This window comes from Hippocampus guttulatus, chromosome 3, assembly GCF_054856545.1.
Source record: "Hippocampus guttulatus isolate MCC_2025c chromosome 3, RoL_Hgut_1.0, whole genome shotgun sequence".
NCBI lineage: Eukaryota > Metazoa > Chordata > Actinopteri > Syngnathiformes > Syngnathidae > Hippocampus > Hippocampus guttulatus.
Window position 1 is genome coordinate 11,303,236 of NC_141263.1, and position 18,651 is coordinate 11,321,886.

Here is an 18,651-nt window from a genome sequence, read left to right on the forward strand (position 1 = left end):
TTTAGCCGAAAAAAACCGACCATGTATAGTAAGGCGTTTTTGGACGAATTTTTTAGCCGAAAAAACCGACCATGTGTAGTAAGGCGTTTTTAGACAAAAATAACGACCATGTATAGTAAGGCGTTTTAACCCGAAAAAAACGACCATGTATATATAGTAAGGCGTTATTAGCCCAAAAAAATGACCATGTACTGTATAGTAAGAGGTTTTAACCCGAAAATAACGACCATGTATAGCAAGGTGTTTTAACCCGAAAATAACGACCATGTATAGTAAGGCATTTTAACTCGAAAAAAACGACCATGTATAGGAAGGCGTTTTTAGCCGAAAAAAACGACCATGTATAGTAAGGAGTTTTTAGATGAAAACAACGAACATGTACAATAAGGCGTTTTTAGCCGAAAAAAAACAACCGTGTGTAGGAAGGTGTTTTTAGCCCAAAAAAACCCGACCATGTTTAGGAAGGAGTTTTTAGCCGAAAAAAAGCGACCATGTATATAAGGCGTTTTTAGCCGAAAAAAAGGACCATGTATAGTAAGGCGTTTTTAGGCGAAAACAACGACCATGTATAGTAAGGTGTTTTTAGCGAAAAAAAACGACCATGTATAGTAAGGCGTTTTTAGCCGAAAAAAAAGGACCATGTACAATAAGGCGTTTTTAGCCAAAAACAAAATAACCGTGTGTAGTAGGGTGTTTTTAGCCGAAAAGTAAACGACCATGTATAGTAAGGTGTTTTTAGCTGAAAAAGAAACGAACATGTATAGTAAGGCGTTTTTAGCCGAAAAAAAAGGACCATGTGTCGTTAGGCGTTTTTAGCCGGAAAAAAACGACCATGTATAGTAAGGTGTTTTTAGCCGAAAAACAAAAAGACCATGTATAGTAAGGCGTTTTTACCGAAAAAAAAGAAACGACAATGTACAGTAAGGCGTTTTTAGCCGAAAAAAACGACCATGTATAGTAAGGCGTTTTTAGCCGGAAAAAAAACGACCATGTATAGTAAGGCGGTTTTAGCCGAAAAAAAACGACCATGTATAGTAAGGCGTTTTTAGCCGAAAAAAACGACCATGTATAGTAAGGCGTTTTAACAAAAAAAAAAATGACCATGTAAACTAAGGTGTCTTGAGCCGAAAAAAACGACCATGTAAACTAAGGTGTCTTGAGCCGAAAAAAACGACCATGTATAGTAAGGCGTTTTTAGACGAAAACAACGAACATGTACAATAAGGCGTTTTTAGCCGAAAAAAAACAACCGTGTGTAGGAAGGTGTTTTTAGCCCAAAAAAAACGACCATGGTTAGGAAGGAGTTTTTAGCCGAAAAAAAGCGACCATGTATATAAGGCATTTTTAGCCGGAAAAAAGGACCATGTATAGTAAGGTGTTTTTAGCTGAAAAGTAAACGACCATGTATAGTAAGGTGTTTTTAGCTGAAAAAAAACGAACATGTATAGTAAGGCGTTTTTAGCCGAAAAAAAGGACCATGTATAGTAAGGTGTTTTTAGCCGAAAAACAAAAAGACCATGTATAGTAAGGCGTTTTTAGCCGGAAAAAAAAACGACCATGTGTAGTAAGGCGTTTTTAGACAAAAATAACGACCATGTATAGTAAGGCGTTTTAACCCGAAAAAAACGACCATACATATATAGTAAGGCGTTATTAGCCCAAAAAAATGACCATGTACTGTATAGTAAGAGGTTTTAACCCGAAAATAACGACCATGTATAGCAAGGCGTTTTTAGCCGAAAAAAACGACCATGTATAGTAAGGAGTTTTTAGACGAAAACAACGAACATGTACAATAAGGCGTTTTTAGCCGAAAAAAAACAACCGTGTGTAGGAAGGTGTTTTTAGCCCAAAAAACCCCGACCATGTTTAGGAAGGAGTTTTTAGCCGAAAAAAGCGACCATGTATATAAGGCGTTTTTAGCCGAAAAAAAGGACCATGTATAGTAAGGCGTTTTTAGGCGAAAACAACGACCATGTATAGTAAGGTGTTTTTAGCCGAAAAAAAACGACCATGTATAGTAAGGCGTTTTTAGCCGAAAAAAAAGGACCATGTACAATAAGGCGTTTTTTAGCCAAAAAAAACCCAACCGTGTGTAGTAGGGTGTTTTTAGCCGAAAAAAAAACGACCACGTATAGTAAGGTGTTTTGAGCCGAAAATAACGACCATGTATAGTAAGGTGTTTTTAGCCGAAAACCCCCCCGACAATGTACAGTAAGGTGTTTTTAGCCGAAAAAAACCAACCATGTATAGTAAGGCGGTTTTAGCCGAAAAAACCCCACCATGTATAGTAAGGCGGTTTTAGCCGAAAAAAACCGACCATGTATAGTAAGGCGTTTTTAGCCGAAAAAAACGACCATGTATAGTAAGGCGTTTTAACTAAAAAAAAACCGACCATGTATACTAAGGTGTCTTGAGCCGAAAAAAACGACCATGAACAGTAAGGCGTTTTAACTAAAAAAAAAGACCATGTATAGTAAGTTTTTTTTAGCCGAAAAAAACGACCATGTATAGTAAGGCGTTTTTAGCCGAAAAAAACAACCATGTATAGTAAGGCGGTTTTAGCCGAAAAAAAACGACCATGTATAGTAAGGCGTTTTTAGCCGAAAAAAACGACCATGTATAGTAAGGCGGTTTTAGCCGAAAAAAAACGACCATGTATAGTAAGGCGGTTTTAGCCGAAAAAAAACGACCATGTATAGTAAGGCGTTTTTAGACGAAAACAACGAACATGTACAATAAGGCGTTTTTAGCCGAAAAAAAAACCGTGTGTAGGAAGGTGTTTTGAGCCGAAAAAACCCCACCATGTATAGTAAGGCGGTTTTTGCCGAAAAAAACCGACCATGTATAGTAAGGCGGTTTTAGCCGAAAAAAAACGACCATGTATAGTAAGGCGTTTTAACAAAAAAAAAACGACCATGAACATTAAGGCGTTTTAACTAAAAAAAAAAAGACCATGTATAGTAAGTTTTTTTTAGCCGAAAAAAACCACCATGTATAGTAAGGCGTTTTTAGCCGAAAAAAACGACCATGTATAGTAAGGCGTTTTTAGACGAAAACAACGAACATGTACAATAAGGCGTTTTTAGCCGAAAAAAAACAACCGTGTGTAGGAAGGTGTTTTTAGCCGAAAAAACCCGACCATGTATAGTAAGGCGGTTTTAGCCGAAAAAAACCGACCATGTATAGTAAGGCGTTTTTAGCCGAAAAAAACCGACCATGTATAGTAAGGGGCGGCCCGGTAGTCCAGTGGTTAGCACGTCGGCTTCACAGTGCAGAGGTACCGGGTTCGATTCCAGCTCCGGCCTCCCTGTGTGGAGTTTGCATGTTCTCCCCGGGCCTGCGTGGGTTTCCTCCGGGTGCTCCGGTTTCCTCCCACATTCCAAAAACATGCATGTCAGGCTGATTGGACGCTCTAAATTGTCCCTAGGTGTGAGTGTGGGCGTGGATGGTTGTTCGTCTCTGTGTGCCCTGCGATTGGCTGGCAACTGATTCAGGGTGTCCCCCGCCTACTGCCCGGAGATGGCTGGGATAGGCTCCAGCACCCCCCGCGACCCTAGTGAGGATCAAGCGGTTCGGAAAATGGATGGATGTATAGTAAGGCGGTTTTTGCCGAAAAAAAACGACCATGTATAGTAAGGTGTTTTTAGCCGAAAAAACCCGACCATGTATATAGTAAGGCGGTTTTAGCCGAAAAAAACCGACCATGTATAGTAAGGCGTTTTAACTAAAAAAAAACGACCATGAACATTAAGGCGTTTTAACTAAAAAAAAAAAGACCATGTATAGTAAGTTTTTTTTAGCCGAAAAAAACCACCATGTATAGTAAGGCGTTTTTAGCCGAAAAAACCCGACCATGTATAGTAAGGTGGTTTTAGCTGAAAAAAACCGACCATGTATAGTAAGGCGTTTTTAGCCGAAAAAAACGACCATGTATAGTAAGGTGTTTTTAGCCGAAAAAAACCGACCATGTATAGTAAGGCGGTTTTAGCCGAAAAAAAAACGACCATGTATAGTAAGGCGTTTTAACAAAAAAAAAAACGACCATGTATACTAAGGTGTCTTGAGCCGAAAAAAACGACCATGTATAGTAAGGCGTTTTTAGACGAAAAAAACGACCATGTATAGTAAGGTGTTTTTAGCCGAAAAAACCCGACCATGTATATAGTAAGGCGGTTTTAGTCGAAAAAAACCGACCATGTATAGTAAGGCGTTTTTAGCCGAAAAAAAACAACCGTGTGTAGGAAGGTGTTTTTAGCCGAAAAAACCCGACCATGTATCGTAAGGCGGTTTTAGCCGAAAAAAACCGACCATGTATAGTAAGGCGTTTTTAGCCGAAAAAACCAACCATGTATATAGTAAGGCGGTTTTAGCCGAAAAAAACCGACCATGTATAGTAAGGCGTTTTAACTAAAAAAAAAAAGACCATGAACATTAAGGCGTTTTAACTAAAAAAAAAAAGACCATGTATAGGAAGTTTTTTTTAGCCGAAAAAAACCACCATGTATAGTAAGGCGTTTTTAGCCGAAAAAAACGACCATGTACAATAAGGCGTTTTTAGCCGAAAAAAACCAACCGTGTGTAGGAAGGTGTTTTTAGCCGAAAAAACCCGACCATGTATAGTAAGGCGGTTTTAGCTGAAAAAATCCGACCATGTATATAGTAAGGCGTTTTTAGCCGAAAAAAACGACCATGTATAGTAAGGTGTTTTTAGCCGAAAAAAACCGACCATGTATAGTAAGGCGGTTTTAGCCGAAAAAAAACGACCATGTATAGTAAGGTGTCTTGAGCCGAAAAAACGACCATGAACAGTAAGGCGTTTTAACAAAAAAAAAAAGACCATGTATAGTAAGTTTTTTTTAGCCGAAAAAAACGACCATGTATAGTAAGGCGTTTTTAGACGAAAAAAACGACCATGTATAGTAAGGTGTTTTTAGCCGAAAAAAACCGACCATGTATAGTAAGGCGGTTTTAGTCGAAAAAAACCGACCATGTATAGTAAGGCGTTTTTAGCCGAAAAAAAACAACCGTGTGTAGGAAGGTGTTTTTAGCCGAAAAAACCCGACCATGTATAGTAAGGCGGTTTTAGCCGAAAAAAACCGACCATGTATAGTAAGGCGTTTTTAGCCGAAAAAAACGACCATGTATAGTAAGGTGTTTTTAGCCGAAAAAAACCGACCATGTATAGTAAGGCAGTTTTTGCCGAAAAAACCCGACCATGTATATAGTAAGGCGGTTTTAGCCGAAAAAAACCGACCATGTATAGTAAGGCGTTTTAACTAAAAAAAAAAAGACCATGAACATTAAGGCGTTTTAACTAAAAAAAAAAAGACCATGTATAGTAAGTTTTTTTTAGCCGAAAAAAACCACCATGTATAGTAAGGCGTTTTTAGACGAAAACAACGAACATGTACAATAAGGCGTTTTTAGCCGAAAAAAAACAACCGTGTGTAGGAAGGTGTTTTTAGCCGAAAAACCCGACCATGTATAGTAAGGCGGTTTTAGCTGAAAAAAACCGACCATGTATAGTAAGGCGTTTTTAGCCGAAAAAAACGACCATGTATAGTAAGGTGTTTTTAGCCGAAAAAAACCGACCATGTATAGTAAGGCGGTTTTTGCCGAAAAAACCCGACCATGTATATAGTAAGGCGGTTTTAGCCGAAAAAAACCGACCATGTATAGTAAGGCGTTTTTAGACGAAAACAACGAACATGTACAATAAGGCGTTTTTAGCCGAAAAAAAACAACCGTGTGTAGGAAGGTGTTTTTAGCCGAAAAACCCGACCATGTATAGTAAGGCGGTTTTAGCTGAAAAAAACCGACCATGTATAGTAAGGCGTTTTTAGCCGAAAAAAACGACCATGTATAGTAAGGTGTTTTTAGCCGAAAACAACCGACCATGTATAGTAAGGCGGTTTTTGCCGAAAAAACCCGACCATGTATATAGTAAGGCGGTTTTAGCCGAAAAAAACCGACCATGTATAGTAAGGCGTTTTAACTAAAAAAAAAAAGACCATGAACATTAAGGCGTTTTAACTAAAAAAAAAAGACCATGTATAGTAAGTTTTTTTTAGCCGAAAAAAACCACCATGTATAGTAAGGCGTTTTTAGACGAAAACAACGAACATGTACAATAAGGCGTTTTTAGCCGAAAAAAAACAACCGTGTGTAGGAAGGTGTTTTTAGCCGAAAAAACCCGACCATGTATAGTAAGGCGGTTTTAGCTGAAAAAAACCACCATGTATACTAAGGTGTCTTGAGCCGAAAAAAACGACCATGAACAGTAAGGCGTTTTAACAAAAAAAAAAGACCATGTATAGTAAGTTTTTTTTAGCCGAAAAAAACGACCATGTATAGTAAGGCGTTTTTAGACGAAACCAATGACTATACATGGTCGAGGTGACTCCGCAATCAGATCAGCGTTCAATGTTAAGATTTATTCAACCAACCAGCTCCTCGTTACTGCATTACAATCATCGCGGCATCAAAAACATTTAATGAAACAAAACAAAACAAAAAAAGGCAGCAGCTCATCACATTCCAAACAATTCAAGGACACATTTTTGGGTTGGGAAGAGTTTTGCCCAAGATTCATTGTGACATCGAGTGCTGAATCGCGCGTACACACGCACGCTGCTACACACAAAACCTTCAAAAACACATCAACATCTTAGAGAGTTCATTCATTCTTAACCAACATGTTAGAAATCATCGAGTGTTCATTTAAAACTTCAAAAGTAATTTATTTACTACAGTTCACACTGCACATTCTTCATGTGAGATGTTTTTGTTGGGTAGTGTGCTGTGACATTTTTCGAATGTAAAACGTAACTCGGCTCAATAAAGGTTGAGTAAGTTGTATACTAAATAAAAGTTTCAGTGCCAAGGGGTCCAAGACAAAGCTGTGACGTAACAAGGACGAAAATAATTTGCCCTGGACAAGGTCAACTACGTTTGAATACATTCCTAATACTTGATCACAGCAACAAAAACAGCAAGAAAAAAGAAATAGTCACGACACTAAGAGCTGTGCATTAAGGCCACACTGAAAATTAAGAAATTACATGACAAGAAGCCTTAAGGGGCGCAGTACAAAATGCAGCCATCCACCTTTTAAACTGCATTTGTTGTTCAGCATGTCTGAGGACCCCAGACTGGTCGCCAGTCAATCACAAGGCACATTCTGTGGATAAACAAGAAATGACTCACCCATTCACACCTTTGTGCAATTTAGTGAAACCAACATGCATGTTTCCAACGACGGACCTCTGCGGCAGAGGCTGTATTCCTGTACATTGGTATTTGAATTTCACTTAATACAATACCATAATTGTCTGCCAAGACGCACAAGATGCTCTGCTCTATCACACAGCTGCAGTGTAGGATGACTTATTTGATGTCAGATTGTTTTGCCTTGAGTATCGTAGGCTGGTATCGGCAGCCTTCAGGAGACCCCGATACCTTGACATAAGGCCGGTATTGGCCCAATAATGATCCCTGGTGTCGTTAAAATTATTGCTCCGGTAAAACAGGTTGAATTTTGCCATTTTATTTCTTGGGAATAATTACATCTCTCACTGATTCTGAGAAGATAATAACTTTGATTTGAAAAATATATATATAATGGTGTATTAGGATGTTTTCATGTAAAGCGTATGAAAAATACATTCACGAGAGGGAAGTCAGCAAAGGTCGCACAGGGACATTGGCCCAAACATGCCGACATGTTTTCCACCCTAACCACTTTAATTTGCTTTCATGTGGCGTCTTCACACATTTCCCCCCCAAATAAACTCAGCCGTGATTTACATAACGTAATCGCACAATGCACAATGATTGCAGTTGTATGCATCCTAAATTTGGAATATGTGCTCAGCGCCCTCCTTTCAGCTGTGGCAATTCGGTACAATTGCCACTTCCTTTGTGTTACTATGACCAACGATGAGTCATCATGAGGCGAGGGGAAGAAAAAACCCCCAAAACGAAACGCCCTAATGTGCTGTGTGTTATCTGGACGACCGTGTCTCTCCCCTGTTTACATGACAACAGCGAAACATGGATGAGCTAGTGTGGCTAATGACACTTAATTGTGGCTAGGAGAATTTGATATGGTTTAGCCACATTGCTGAAAGGGTTTCATGACCCAGTAGAGGATGACAGAAAAAAAAAAAAAGACTGAATCAAAGTTCCATACAAAAATTTGGCCGTAATTTAAGTCGATTAAGTAGCAAAGGTGTCGGAAGAGTAGATTTATGAATGCACGTGTGCGGATGTCCTCAACTGTCCCAGTCTCCACTCTGTGCGTCCTCGTCTCCTTTGTCTTCGTCGTCGGAGTCGGCCGACACCTTCTTCATCCTCATCATGGCTGCTTTGATGCTGCGCTCCAGCTCGTTGTCTTGCCTGCCGCCGAGCATGTCGCAGGGAGCCGGAAGCACCTAAAAGTTGACAGCCAGTTAAATTTGAGAGAATTTTCTGAAGGGAATGCAAACCCGTATGAGCCCTCTCAGCTTCATTTCCTCCTTGCGCTGGTTTTCGGATGCATTTTGCTTTGAGTGTAACGTTTTGCAATGTTTTGCAATGTATTTCTATTTAGACTTCCCAGTAAACCGGAATGCGGCATCATCGGCTTCAAGCCGGATTTTAATTAAGACTCCGAGGTTCTCCAGCGGAGAACATCTGACCTTCTTCAAGGTGACCCCTTGTCGGATGGCCGACATCAGGCTGCTTCTCTGGTCCCCGAAGGCGGGAGGTATCGGGGGCGCGGGGGCCTTCCGAAGCCGGCTCTGTCCACGCCGCAGCGAGGCTAACACTTCATCCATGGGTCCTACAGCAACAATGCAGTTAGTCTTTTTGTTGACAAGCTTCATCCTCCACAACGGCAAAGACAAGAAGAAGCTGGAAGGCTGCGTTTTGGTGGTGGTGGTGAAATACCTCCTGTTTTCGAGATGAAAATGCTGTCATATTTTTGAGATACAAAGTCAACATTGAAGCCTTACCGATATTTTGTGTGAGTGTGTTCTTGGCTGCAAAAGGAGGTTCTTCTCGGTCACAGAGCGGCATGGGTTTATCCTCACGGGAAGTGCTGAATGATGATGGTGGTGGTGGTGGTGGACGAAGAGGAGGAAGGGGTGGTGGCGGTGGTGGTGGTGGGGGTGTAGAGGGTACAGTTGCGGTTTTTCCAGATAGAGGAGGTGGTGGTGAAGGGTAGATTTGGACTGGAACGTCTCGAGGCTGCGCTTTCACCGGAAGCGTTTTGCGCCTCGGTGCCGTGCGGATGGAGGGAAGCCCATCAGAGGAGGGAGGCGGGCCGAGGCTGATGATGGAGAGTGGCTGGGAGGGGCAAGACGACTCTGTGGGAGACCTCCGGGACTTTAGCACATACTGACCCGGTCGCTTCTTTGGGGAGAGGAGGAGAAGGACAAAGAGACAGATGGTGAAGACGGGAAGTTGCACAACTCTTTGTGTAGTTTTAACTTAGCTTCTAATTGCAGGAATGGATGAATTTAATTTGGCATCCACCAGCAAGTGAGATGTTTTGTGTTTTGAGTTAAGGGCATGAACCAAATTCAACTCTTAAGTCAAGGCACCGCTGTACCACAAGAATGACCACAGTGGGAAATGTCAAGTAAAATTGAAAAATAACAATGAAGCTGACGATTCAATTTTGATAATTTCTTACTCTCTACGACATTATGAACTAAGATAGCTGAAAGGGGGCGTGTCGTATCTACCCATTCATATCTGTGGTAATGACATCATGAGTAATCATAAGGTAGGTAGTAGCACAGTGCAATAGTTGATCTCTCTCTTTTATTGATTGTGCCAAAACCTAATTTTCTGAAACATGGGTCACTATGACTCATTTTGTGATGTCGGGTCGCATACAGTATCGAGTTTTTGTGCAAATGTTTGTGGAAGTGAGGCCATCCACATCAGAACTATTAATACACTTTTTGAATTGATAATGACAAACAACTGAAAGGCGGGTCTCTCCCTGATGCTTGCATCCAGAACATGAAATAAGGGATAACCTTCAAGAGGAAGCCTTGCAGAAGGGACAAAATAAGAGCAGGTTGAACCTCTTTGAAGGATCTTAATCTGTTGACAGTCTTCTCTCGCTCCTGGTCCACCCACTGCTTCCTCCTCTGCTCCTCCTCCTTCCTCTTCTCTCGTTTCTACAAACAACAGCAAGAGAGAGACAGAGAGAGAGAGAGAAGTTGAAGGCGACACTGCGGGGAGACAGACAGAATTCGATTGCGGCTCATTAGGAGCCTCTGCCGACGTGGGAGTATCTCTCTGACTGTCTCGTTGCCATGGCGACATACCAAGTGGACCTGATGATGCTGGGCGAAGACTCTGGATCTGTGCTCGGCTGTGAGCTGCTTCTGCTTGTGGGCCTCCACACATTGATCCTACATAAAACACACGCATCATGAAAAAAAAGTCTTTAGGTGCAGTTGTTGGAAGTCTTGTTTCATCACCGTTAGTTTGAACAGTGTGAATCAAGTCGACATGCGGTTTTCGCGAACGGCCTCAAAACGCTGTTCAGAACACTGCAGGACGTGTTTTTTCCATTGGGAGGTTGTTTACAAGTGCGAGGTTCAATCGCCTGATGTGTAGCAGGAAGTCACCAACTGTATTTTTATTTTTTGCGATTGTTCTGATTTAGTCGTTTTTGGCCACGGAGCTAGGTGGGCCACAGACAGGTAGGAAAAAAATTACAGGTAGCCGAGTGCCTCCTGCAATTTTTTTTCCTTTCCTTTTTATGATTGCCAGACCCAAACGTTTGCTGATTTTTTTTTTCTTTTAAATGCAGTAAGTTGTTATTATTTTAACATTACCACAGCAGATAAACATCATGACAACGTCACCCCCCCACCAAAAAGAAAACAAAACAAAACCAAAAAAAAGGGGTCAATTTTTTTCAGATTTTTCTCTCTGTTGTAATTTATATCACTATTGTTGAAAGCATTAAGAAATCAAAAAATAACTTATCATTGTTTAGGTTTTAATTAATCAACCAATTAATCAGTTATCAGAATTTGATTCTGCCAAATATCGGAATTGGACTTAAAAAAAAAAATCCTGATCTGCTGCGCCATATAAACTTTTATATATTGCGCCTCCCCCCAATTTTTTTTTTGGGGGGGATGCCAGAGGAGAGCGCAGTACCCGGCGAAAACCCACGCAGGCACCTCTCTACTGTGAGGCCGACGTGCTAACCAATCAACCATCGTGCGACCATGAAATATAAACAATTCCTTTTTTTTTCTTCTACAAAGTGGGTTGCGGGTTAGAAACTACAGAAAATTTGGAGGCATGCTGAGATGACAGTTGAGCACCAATGTCCTAGGTACCTATTACTACTTTTCTATTGGCCAGGGCTTCAGTGCCATCTTATGGAATTTTAGGATGTAACAGAAAGAGCCCCCCCCACCCCACACACACACACACCTCCAAAACAACCCGATGAGTACAACAAATAACTGTTTATCGGTTACACACACAAAAAAAAAAGGTTTCACTGAATAAAACATATGTGCTAAAAACATGACCACTTTATATAGTGAAAAAAACAAAATGCCCTTTCATGCCCAATGGTCATTTTAAAAAGTCAAAGCGATTCACTCGCGGCACCTTTTTGTTGCGCAGGTATGCTCGCCGAGCACAGATGTTGCCTCTCTTGGTCTCCAGGTTCTGGAGACGTTTTTTGAGCTGACGGATGGCTGGAGGCTCTGTGTGATGAAGTTCTGTGTGAATCATGCTGTGGAGCTCCTCTGGATCCTCGCAGACATCGTAATAGACCACCTCCTCCTTCAATTCTAAAACACATTCCAGGTCCAGTCAGCAATTTCCATCACAACCTTAGTTGACTAGAATCAACACGTGATTGCGAGGCTTGAGGTTGCTTTAAGCCCCGTTTCAGACTGTTGACAAAGGTAGCAAAATGTGCATTCTTGTGTCAGGGTTCGCCAAACGGTCGGCAGACGTTCGGCGGAAATTTTGCGACACGAAAAGTACAGGCAAACGTTTGGTGACCGTTGGCGACCTTGACCACACCCTGATGAACCTTGACAAGAACGCACTATTTGCTAACTTTGAAAACACCCACACTTGTTCGCAGCTCAGTAGGACGGGAGCTTCAGTCGAAGCAAGGCAGCCTCAATCTCATTTTCAAATCTATCATCTATCCAACCCACTTTTATGGAATAATTTGCACCTTAATATTGACACTTTTAATGAGGATACAGCACCAGAACTTATCCTCCATTCCTACTTTGGTCGTACTAAATGACAGTAGCTCACATTTTGACGTCCTCACATTATTCAAAGTATTTTCATTGACACAGTTTTCTGTTTGAATAAAATGTCATTTCAGTGCTGTCTCGTACAATAATGTATAATAATTTGCAAAAACATGAATGCTATATGCACTTTTTTCCAGGCACTGTATTTTTGCCGGGTGTGTTTTATAACAAATATGATAATTGTAAAACTCATCATGCAGATGAACCATTTCGGCTTTCAGGGGAGCAAAAATGCTTCTACACTTTAAGTGTTGGCAACAATGCAAAATAAATTAAGTCAAGTGATCGTGTCACTAATAACTAACTTTTTTTTTTTTTTTTTTTTTAACAGACGTTTGTGTGTTGAAATTGGGTTGAAGGGTCTGGCAGTTATGTCACTGGAGCATCTGGTACTATTATGCGCATTCAAATATGCGTTCTTGACTTCATCGTTTGACCTAAAAATGTGTCTGTTACTCATGTGCAGCACGAACACCTCTGATCTGACGCCGCAAGGTGTCTGTCTGAGTCACCAGCAGCTGCTCCTCGTTTTTCAGGATTTCAAACTTGGTGTTGTACAGTTCCAGTTGCGTTTCATAGAACTGCAACTCCAGCCGGTCTACGGTGTCCTGCTGTTGGTCTTGCTCGGGCGCTGAACCAGTGTCATCTGTCTGGCTCTGGTCTCTGCCATACAAGTTGACAAACTAGAACAAAACATAAAAGAAGGTAATGTCAGCTTCATGAATTATGCATGACCCATTCTGTTGATAAATGCATAAAAATCCCCTCCCCGCCAGTTGTCTGACCACTTTGCAAAAAAAAAAAGCGCAAGGATCTTTGTTTTCAAGTATTTTTTCCAGATTTCCTCAATCAGAAAAAGTTATAACACAGACGTTCGTAAATGAATATAGCTCTTGGATTGAACTCATTAGTCTGAATTTGATTCGTTTTTTTTCAGGCTTTTAAAAAAATAAGTATGTTTACATGGCAGCTCAATTCCGATTAAAATTTTTGGGGGCGGGGCGTAATGTTCGAGAGCCGACTGACATAATCCGTGAATCTGCAAAGTTGTTTTGACGAACAGTGTTGTGTCTATATTGGTCTTTTATTGAATCCCATTGGAAACGTGAATCATAAAGTTGACATACGTGGTGATGGTAATAATTCAACCACGCAGATGGCGTCATTTATTACGTGCGGTAATGATGTGATGTCATCCTAAGTAGACATCTCCATAAAATGAGGAGATTGAGGAGTGTCGTCTCATTTCGCCAAAATATTTCTATCTCCTCCCGCCTTGCTACTCTGGCAATATGACACACTTTCAAAGCGTGTTCATGTCGGCTGAGCTCTGCCACATACAAATGGAAACTGACTGGAAATCAGCCTCCAGCTTCGAGAGTGATTTGATTTGAGATGATGTGCTGCTCATTCCATGCACACGCACGCACACGGGCATCATGTTGTGAAATCAGCAGGTGCATTCAACAGAATCGCAATCGGTTATTTTGCCAGCGGTGATTGGGTGTAGGTGTTTTTCACTGATCTCATTAGCAAAAGAAAAAAACCCCCCACATACGCATAGTTGCAGACACAGCCAGCATCATCAAATTTGTAATTTAAAGAGTGTAGTGAGATGTTATGCAAGGTAAATGTGTGTACGCTCTGAATTTTTTTTCCTCAAACTCAGATTCAAACACCCAGCAGCAGCAGATAAGCTCTTTTTCAAAAATCTTTGATTATGGCATAACAAATACACAGCCATGTACTGAGACGACCGGTGCAGGCGCGCGCACACACACACACACACACACACACACACACACACACACACACACAAAGAGTCCTGAAGTCATATTTTGCCATACCAAAAACCTAAAAACGCAATACAGAGAGACACAAAAAAATGTACCCACAATCCAAAAACACACAAAAATTCTGTCTTACTCTCCCAGGCAGGTTTTGGAGATGCAGTAATGGGTTTTTTTGTGCTTCCGAGAGTCTTTTGTAAATAGATGAAAGGTCGTTTCATAACCGACGGGGACTATCAGGTGAAAGAGTGAGTGTGACCATCTCCAAAGCCTTGCCACAAGACAACAGAGCGGTGTTGATTCCACATGGACAGAATGTGCTAGAAATCCAGCCGCCCCACCCAAAATTTAGATCCATCGGCATGCTATTCATGCTAAACCAGTGAGCGTGATGTTCACCTCTTTTTTGATGCTGGCTTTCTTGCTGTTCAGACACATCTCAGTCGATCTCATGTGTTGCAGGGCTTCTTTGGCCAGGAGGAAGCGCAGTTTCTCCAGTCGGGGAGCTGCAGAAGCCCAGGCAGCGGCTCCAAAGCGATGCTTATCCTCCTCCATCTGCTTCACCATACCTGAACATGTACGGTATGTGCACGAGTCGGTTATGCATGTCTGCATCTGCACGACATCTCATTCCTCTACATTTGGTTGCGCTATACAAAATAATCGGCCTAATTTAATACAGTATAATATAATGAATACGGCCAAATCAGTAAGACTTGATAACATTGTAATGTTCCTTACATACTTGAATAAGGAGGCCAAACACTGATGAAAATTAAAACAAAAATAATATATATACACATATATAAAATTAAAAAATCTCTTTTGTTACCTACTTTATTTGTATGTGTTGCTGCTCCTTGTGTGTTTATAATTATTGTAACATTGATGCTGATTTCCATTAGCCTGCCGTCACTTGATTTTATGTTAGCAATGAAGATGCCTACTTTTTTTTGTCAGTTTTACAGCACACAAAGTGAAAAATAGCTTGAAGCAAGCACACTTTGTCTTGGTTGATTTCAAAAAGCCATTATGGAGCATCAAGTTGTAGGACATGACTGAATATTATGTGTATGAAGTTGCAATGGAACCAGGGACTGCAGTGATCTATTTGCTGCATGCGGCTGTAAAGTGAACAGAATTCAGCTTATTAATAATAAAGTGATTAAACACAATGAGTCACCAGCCAACGCCTTTGCAGTCTGCGCAAAGTAGGTGACTGTGATATCCTGAATGGACACGACTGCATCTTCCGCTTTGGCCCTCCACTCCTCCGCCTCCCCCTCCAGAGCTTCAATCCTCTTAGGACCCAAGTCATCAAACTCCAGGGACTTCTGCGGAAAACAGCAGTGTGGAACGTCAACTGTTCAAAGCTATTCTAACATGTATGAGAATGCGTTTTGGAAAACTGGTTTCAAACTGTCCGAGTGGCACAGTAGCTGCGGTGTAAGATAAAACTAGAAAATGGAGCTGCTGTTTCAATGAAATGCGATTTCCATAACATTCCAAGGCATTCCCAGTCCAGCCGGGAGACATAGTGTCTCCAGCATGACCTGGGCCATCCCCGGGGGCTCCTGCCGATGGGACATGCCCGGAACACCTCGACAGGGAAGGCATACAGGAGGCATCCTAACCAGATGCCCGAGCCACCTCATCTGGCTCCTCTCGACGTGGAGGAGCAGCGGCTTGATTCTGAGCCCCTCCCGGATGAGCAAGCTTTCTCACCGTATTTGTAAGGGAGAGCCTGGACCCCCTGCGAAGGAAACTCATTTTGGCCGATTGTCATTGGGATTTCCTTCTTTCAGTCACGACCCACAGCTCATGACCATAGGTTAGGGTAGAAACGTAGATCGCCTGGTAAATCGAGAGCTTCGCCTTTCACCTCAGCTCCTTCTTCACCGCGACAGACCAACAATATATCATTGCTTAATTGATGGATTTTAGCGTCTTTAATAAATGAAAGTGGAAGAATTAGGTCCTTCCATTTTTCTGAACGCAGCCCTCAAACTGAAAAATGTGGACACCCCCCTGGTCTTTTAACACCCTCCTTTGGTAGAAAGCAGATACTGCAGTCATGCAATGGAATAAGTCCTGTCAGTGGGTGCCACAGCACTAACGTCAACCCTTCAAGTGGCATGCTTTTATTTACCAGGATCTCCATTTTGTAGAGGCAAGCCAGCTCTCGCATGTCTCGAAAAGGCTGCAGCAGGTACTGAAAGAAGGCAGTGGCCTCAGTGAGCAGGTCCTGGTAGGCGTCATCCTCTTGTGCGTAGATAGCAAGCAGCGCGACCATCCGGTCCGCACCTCCGTGACTCTGCAGCAGCTGAGAGGGGACGCAATGTGTTGTTGAATTGTTGAATCATCCTATTTCACAAAGTTACAGTGCTATATGTCAATTATTACCTTTTGAATATGATGTTACATAATGACACTGGTGGATGCAGAGTGTGTGAGTAAGATTGGAAGGGAAGGAAGAGATCATACGTATAATTATTTAACCCTTATTTTACTCTTTTCTCAATCACTCTGCCTTGGTCAAACGCCACCCACAAGTGCGTGTGACGTCACGATCACCCAGTCAATAAAAGTTGTGAAAAGCGTGCTAAATCGAAGTTGTATGCATAATGAATGACTCTACCTGTCGTAGGTGACCCTTGGCCCTTGACATCTCGTCGTGCATGCTCTTTCTCTTCAACTCCTGGAGGTTCTCAAAGTAGTCATCCGAGTCGCGCTCATCCTGGTAGAATAGCGTGTCGAGCACTATTGTCCTCCCGCAAACGTCGATGGCGGTGCTGAAGTATTTTTCCAGCTTCCGACACGGCGCGTCCGACAGCCTCCGCTCGTCATCCGAACCGTACTTCCGACTCGGGAAAAGTAAATCCCATCCACTGCCGTCTTCGAACTCCGACAAGTCGGGAAAGCAAGGCGCCAAGACATCGCTGACACACATTAGCTGCTGATGGATGTGTTTTAAATTGCTCATCGAGAAGAGGCCGGCCCAGCTGCTTTGATGCTCCCCCGTCAAGCTAAATTCTTCTTTTCGCTTCCGCCGCTGTAATGTCCTGTTGTGGCAGGTGACCGCGAACTTACACTCGATTACGTTCCATTGGACGATAAAACCCAACTTAAACACCTCCGGTTCTTCGAAGATGTTACTTTTTATCGCCACCCATCCGTCCAAGCTGTCCGGGCGCTCACACTCAACGTTGCTCATCGTTGAAAATGTTTGGACACGGGCCTCCTCAAAACTGGGTCTCTGTTTACAACGTCCGCCATTTGCGTGACGTGAGATGCATTCAGAGACCACAAAGAAAATGGGATTTCACCAGCAAAGCTCATGGTCTCATCCAAGCGACTCGCAAACACAAAACGGCGTTGAAATAGCACTGCACATGAGTTTTCAGGACATAAATCATTAATGGTCATTTTTATCATTATTTGTAGTATTATTACTACGCCCACTTTTTGCCCTTCTAAATCTTCCACATTTCTCTACCCATTCAAAGTCAAAGCTACAAACTGTTAGGTCACATTTGACCCGTTTTGAACGTAATGTAATGCAATGTAATTTGCAGCAATCCCACACTTTGACCAATGTTACCCTCACATAAGATGAAATAAACCATTAATCACCGTTTTAAATCTCAGACTTATTACATTTGGGAAAAATCTGGAGCTAATAGCATGATATTCTGTGGCCAACTGTCACAATTGACTTTGAAGCTGGAAAATGGACAGCAGCCTATTTAAGTTTGGATTCATTCATTCATATGGGAGCTATTTATCAGATTTCCCAAACTAGAAATGACATATTCTACATACTCCACATCTCCTGATGGATTCAGACCCTGTCTAAATCCAAGTCTCACATGCTACTTTTCAACAATTCAATTATTAATTAATTAATTCAATAATTCACATGACCTGTCTACAATAAATGCATTCTCTATTTTGAAACTGAGATTAATGGAGGGAGGTGTCCAATTAGCAGCTATAATTTTTTTTTAAATTCTATATTTGTATTATATAGTGAGGCGGCCCGGTAGTCCAGTGGTTAGCACGTCGACTTCACAGTGCAGAGGTACCGGGTTCAATTCCGGCTCTGGCCTCCCTGTGTGGAGTTTGCATGTTCTCCCCGGGCCTGCGTGGGTTTTCTCCGGGTACTCCGGTTTCCTCCCACATTCCAAAAAAAAACATGCATGGCAGGCTGATTGAACTCTCTAAAATTGTCCCTAGGTGTGAATGTGAGCGTGGATGGTTGTTTGTCTCTGTGTGCCCTGCGATTGGCTGGCAACCGATTCAGGCTGTCCCCCGCCTACTGCCCGAAGACGGCTGGGATAGGCTCCAGCACCCCCCGCGACCCTAGTGAGGATTAAGCGGTTCGGAAAATGGATGGATATTATATAGTAGCAGGTATGCATGTTCAAGCAATATAGACACTAAGGATACGTTGTTAAGTTTCCGCATCTTGTTAACAGTTGTTGAAAAAGCACAAAAGGAATAACATGTGATATCAATAGATAAAAATGAGCCAGTGTAAGATTTTAGAAATT

General features: G+C 41.9%; 1 protein-coding gene across 2 annotated transcripts; it reads right to left on the reverse strand.

The window, feature by feature from the left end:
• Positions 1-6,416: 6,416 nt before the first annotated feature.
• whamm (WASP homolog associated with actin, golgi membranes and microtubules) lies at positions 6,417-17,382 on the reverse strand. 2 transcript variants are annotated; one of them, XM_086106985.1, is made up of 11 exons: positions 16,737-17,382; positions 16,248-16,421; positions 15,282-15,432; positions 14,498-14,667; positions 12,784-12,991; positions 11,638-11,822; positions 10,326-10,412; positions 10,080-10,175; positions 8,997-9,396; positions 8,682-8,824; positions 6,417-8,435 (listed from the first exon to the last, which is right to left on the reverse strand). In XM_086106985.1, the coding sequence occupies exons 1-11, from the start codon at positions 17,310-17,312 to the stop codon at positions 8,277-8,279; spliced, it is 2,349 nt and encodes a 782-aa protein (XP_085963111.1). In that variant the 5' UTR covers positions 17,313-17,382; the 3' UTR covers positions 6,417-8,276. The 2 variants fall into 2 exon arrangements, with proteins under 2 accessions (XP_085963111.1, XP_085963112.1); XM_086106986.1 differs by lacking the exon at positions 6,417-8,435 and having other exon boundaries at positions 8,802-8,934.
• Positions 17,383-18,651: the final 1,269 nt, after the last annotated feature.